This window comes from Corylus avellana, chromosome ca2 (genome assembly GCF_901000735.1).
Source record: "Corylus avellana chromosome ca2, CavTom2PMs-1.0".
In the NCBI taxonomy this organism is placed as follows: Eukaryota; Viridiplantae; Streptophyta; class Magnoliopsida; order Fagales; family Betulaceae; genus Corylus; species Corylus avellana.
In genome coordinates, this window is record NC_081542.1 from 41,087,727 (window position 1) to 41,090,638 (window position 2,912).

At 38.8% G+C, this 2,912-nt stretch overlaps 1 protein-coding gene across 1 annotated transcript; it reads left to right on the forward strand.

Moving 5' to 3' along the window:
- Positions 1-1,141: 1,141 nt before the first annotated feature.
- LOC132172168 (uncharacterized) lies at positions 1,142-2,256 on the forward strand. Its single transcript, XM_059583618.1, has 2 exons — positions 1,142-1,464; positions 1,554-2,256. The coding sequence occupies exons 1-2, from the start codon at positions 1,297-1,299 to the stop codon at positions 2,094-2,096; spliced, it is 711 nt and encodes a 236-aa protein (XP_059439601.1). The 5' UTR covers positions 1,142-1,296; the 3' UTR covers positions 2,097-2,256.
- The last annotated feature ends 656 nt before the right edge of the window (positions 2,257-2,912 follow it).

Here is a 2,912-nt window from a genome sequence, read left to right on the forward strand (position 1 = left end):
TTAAGAGTTTTTCTTACATTTAGAGAAATAAATGATGTGGCAACTATACATGGATGTGACCATGGTAGCACATATTCACTGGGAACTGCTCAAGAAAGGCTTAGACGGCAAGAATTGCATGCGCTCCCTCAAGACCAATTGAATCATAGCTTGACACAGCTCCACTGGGACATCAATAGTTCCCAAGTCGACTAATACTAATCAGGCTTGTGTGAATAATTCTCTATTGCAGATAGTCGAACCCACGCCCTACTACATTTCCAACCTTATACATTTCCAACCTTATAGGAATTTTCTTACCACTAGCTAAAACTTTCTTTTCTTTTTTCAGCTCAAGCCACAAAAAGGAAGGGAAAAACGAAATTAAAAAATAAAAAATAAAAAAAGATACAAATATGCAATGCAAAATTGGCCCAGAAGTAATGAAATCTTTAAGATGAAGATCATTGTTATCATCCTTATCATCTATTTCCTAACCCAAAATGAACACTCTGAAATCCTTTACTAGGACCCATTTCTTAAGTGTGTAAAACCTTGCTTTTGGGGAAAAAATGATGTTGACCCACAAAATAAAAAACTCATCAAGGGTAGGTGGGGTCCCCATTAATTTATATATTCATGGTCATAGGCATATGCCTAATCTTGTGAAGCCTCAATTGTGGGCCTTGCACGCCACAATATTTAAGTTACATGGTACCATATTTCCTACCAATCCATGGAAGTCAACTATTTTTTGGGGGGGTTCTGAGGGAAGATTAGCTGCAGAAGCAATACTTCTTTAGGCTGTCTCAGTTAATGTTGTTCCTCTGGATTTATTTGACCAATCTTAAAAATACAAAGTGTATTCTCATAATTACTGTTTAAAATTCTAAAACTTCTTCTGCTTCATTACATTAACCATAGTTCTGCAGTTAATATTATAATAATGTTTTTCTATTTTTATTAGCTTAAACTTTTGAAATCAACGATGATTTAACATGATATCAGAGCAGAGATTTTGTGTTCGAACTCTATCTCGTCATTCACCTCCCATTTTAAAAGCAAATTTGAGCCTGTATGTGAAGTCGTGAAGATGGGTGTAAAAATATTGATTAGGGTGGTGATTTAAAACTTATATCAATCAAGTGGAAACAAAAATTCCAACTAGTTCTTGCTGTCCAAGCTTGAGAAGTCAAGGGTTGCGTTTAAACAAATCCAAACACCATGGATTGATGCTCTTCTGGCGCGAATTTATGAACACACCCACCAACAATAAATACACACCAACCCACAGAAATTAAGGGGAAAAAAAAAATTATGGGTTTCGGAAAGGAGGAGCTTGATTTGGTGTTGGTCCCTTGTGGGTTGATGATCATGTTTGCATACCACCTCCATCTCCTTCACAGATACCTTCGTTGCCCTGACACCACCTTCATCGGCTACGAGAACAATGACAAGAAAGCTTGGGTCGAAAGCATTTTGAAGGCAAGCATCAGCAATCCCTCTTCCTCTGCTTTCATCTTTTTTTGTCGATCAAGGCAAATTTTGCTCACCCATTTCTTTGGAAATTGCAGAATAAAGACAAGGATGTTATAAGCGCGGCTCTATCGGCGACAACCTCAAACACGACAGCATCAATTTACTTGGCAACAATCTCGTTAACTCTCTGCTCTCTCATTGGAGCGTGGATTGCAAACTCTTCCAACAACCTTTTCCAGATGAGCAACATCATCTACGGCGACACCCGACCGTCGACCATCTCCGTCAAGTACATAAGCCTCCTGACCTGCTTCCTCCTTGCCTTTTCATGCTTTATTCAGTCGGCAAGGCACTTCGTGCATGCAAATTATCTGATAAGCCACCCAGGAAATATCAGTCCTGTGAAGAATGTGGAGTTGGCGGTTATAAGGGGAGGTGAACTTTGGGTGCTTGGGCTTAGAGCGCTCCATTTTGCTCTGAATTTGCTGCTCTGGTTTTTTGGTCCAATACCCATGTTTGTTTCCTCTGTTTTAATGGTGATAATCCTCTATCACCAAGATGGCAATTCTCCTCCATTGCATCAGTATGGATCTGCAGGGAGCCATGTCCTGATCAAAAGGACTGGCCAGGATGTCTAAGGCCATGATCATAATGTTTAAGGTCTCAAAATGAATCACCATTGCTATGGATTTTTTCAGCATCAAGCTTTTAGAAGAAACCATGCTCTTGTTGATTAATATTGCAGGTGTTCTTGTTTGAATTTGATGTTGGAAAATAGAGCAAACTTTCTTCTTTGAATTTAGAGTACCTTTTCTTTTTCTTTTTCTTTTTTTTTTTCCACTGTGGACAAGTACACCCAAATTCAGAGTGTTACTTATGAAACAAGTAAAATAACAACAACAAAAAAGTTTTAAGAGATTAGGATATGTAAGATAGATGAAAATTTGGGATAAAGATCTCTTATTATTAAGCTTCCGATAACATAGAAATTCAAAAAGGGGATTGTGAAACCCATCTGTTTCGAGCAGATGAGCTCCACCTCTGTTTGAGATAAAGTTTGGTCTATAATTCCCTGTCTTTAGCTACCCAAATTTATGAGCTATTTCAATTAGGGCTGAGCAAATTACCGAGTAACCGACTTTCGACCGATTTCAACCGACACTGACCGTTACCGACTAGATGGAGGACGGTAGGCGGCATGATTTTTTTTTATTCCGAACTTTTCGGTTCGGTACGCGGAAGAGGTTTTTTAACCAAACCGACTTTACTGACCGACTTTCAATCGACTTTACCGACAAATTTGCCACTTTTTCACATACCGACATTACCGATACCGGCTTTACCGACTTCTGACCGACACCGACTTTACCGACCACCATTCGGTTCGAAATACGAAATAAAATAAAATTTGGCGGAATAAGTCGGTGAAATAACTAACTTTACTGACATTGTCT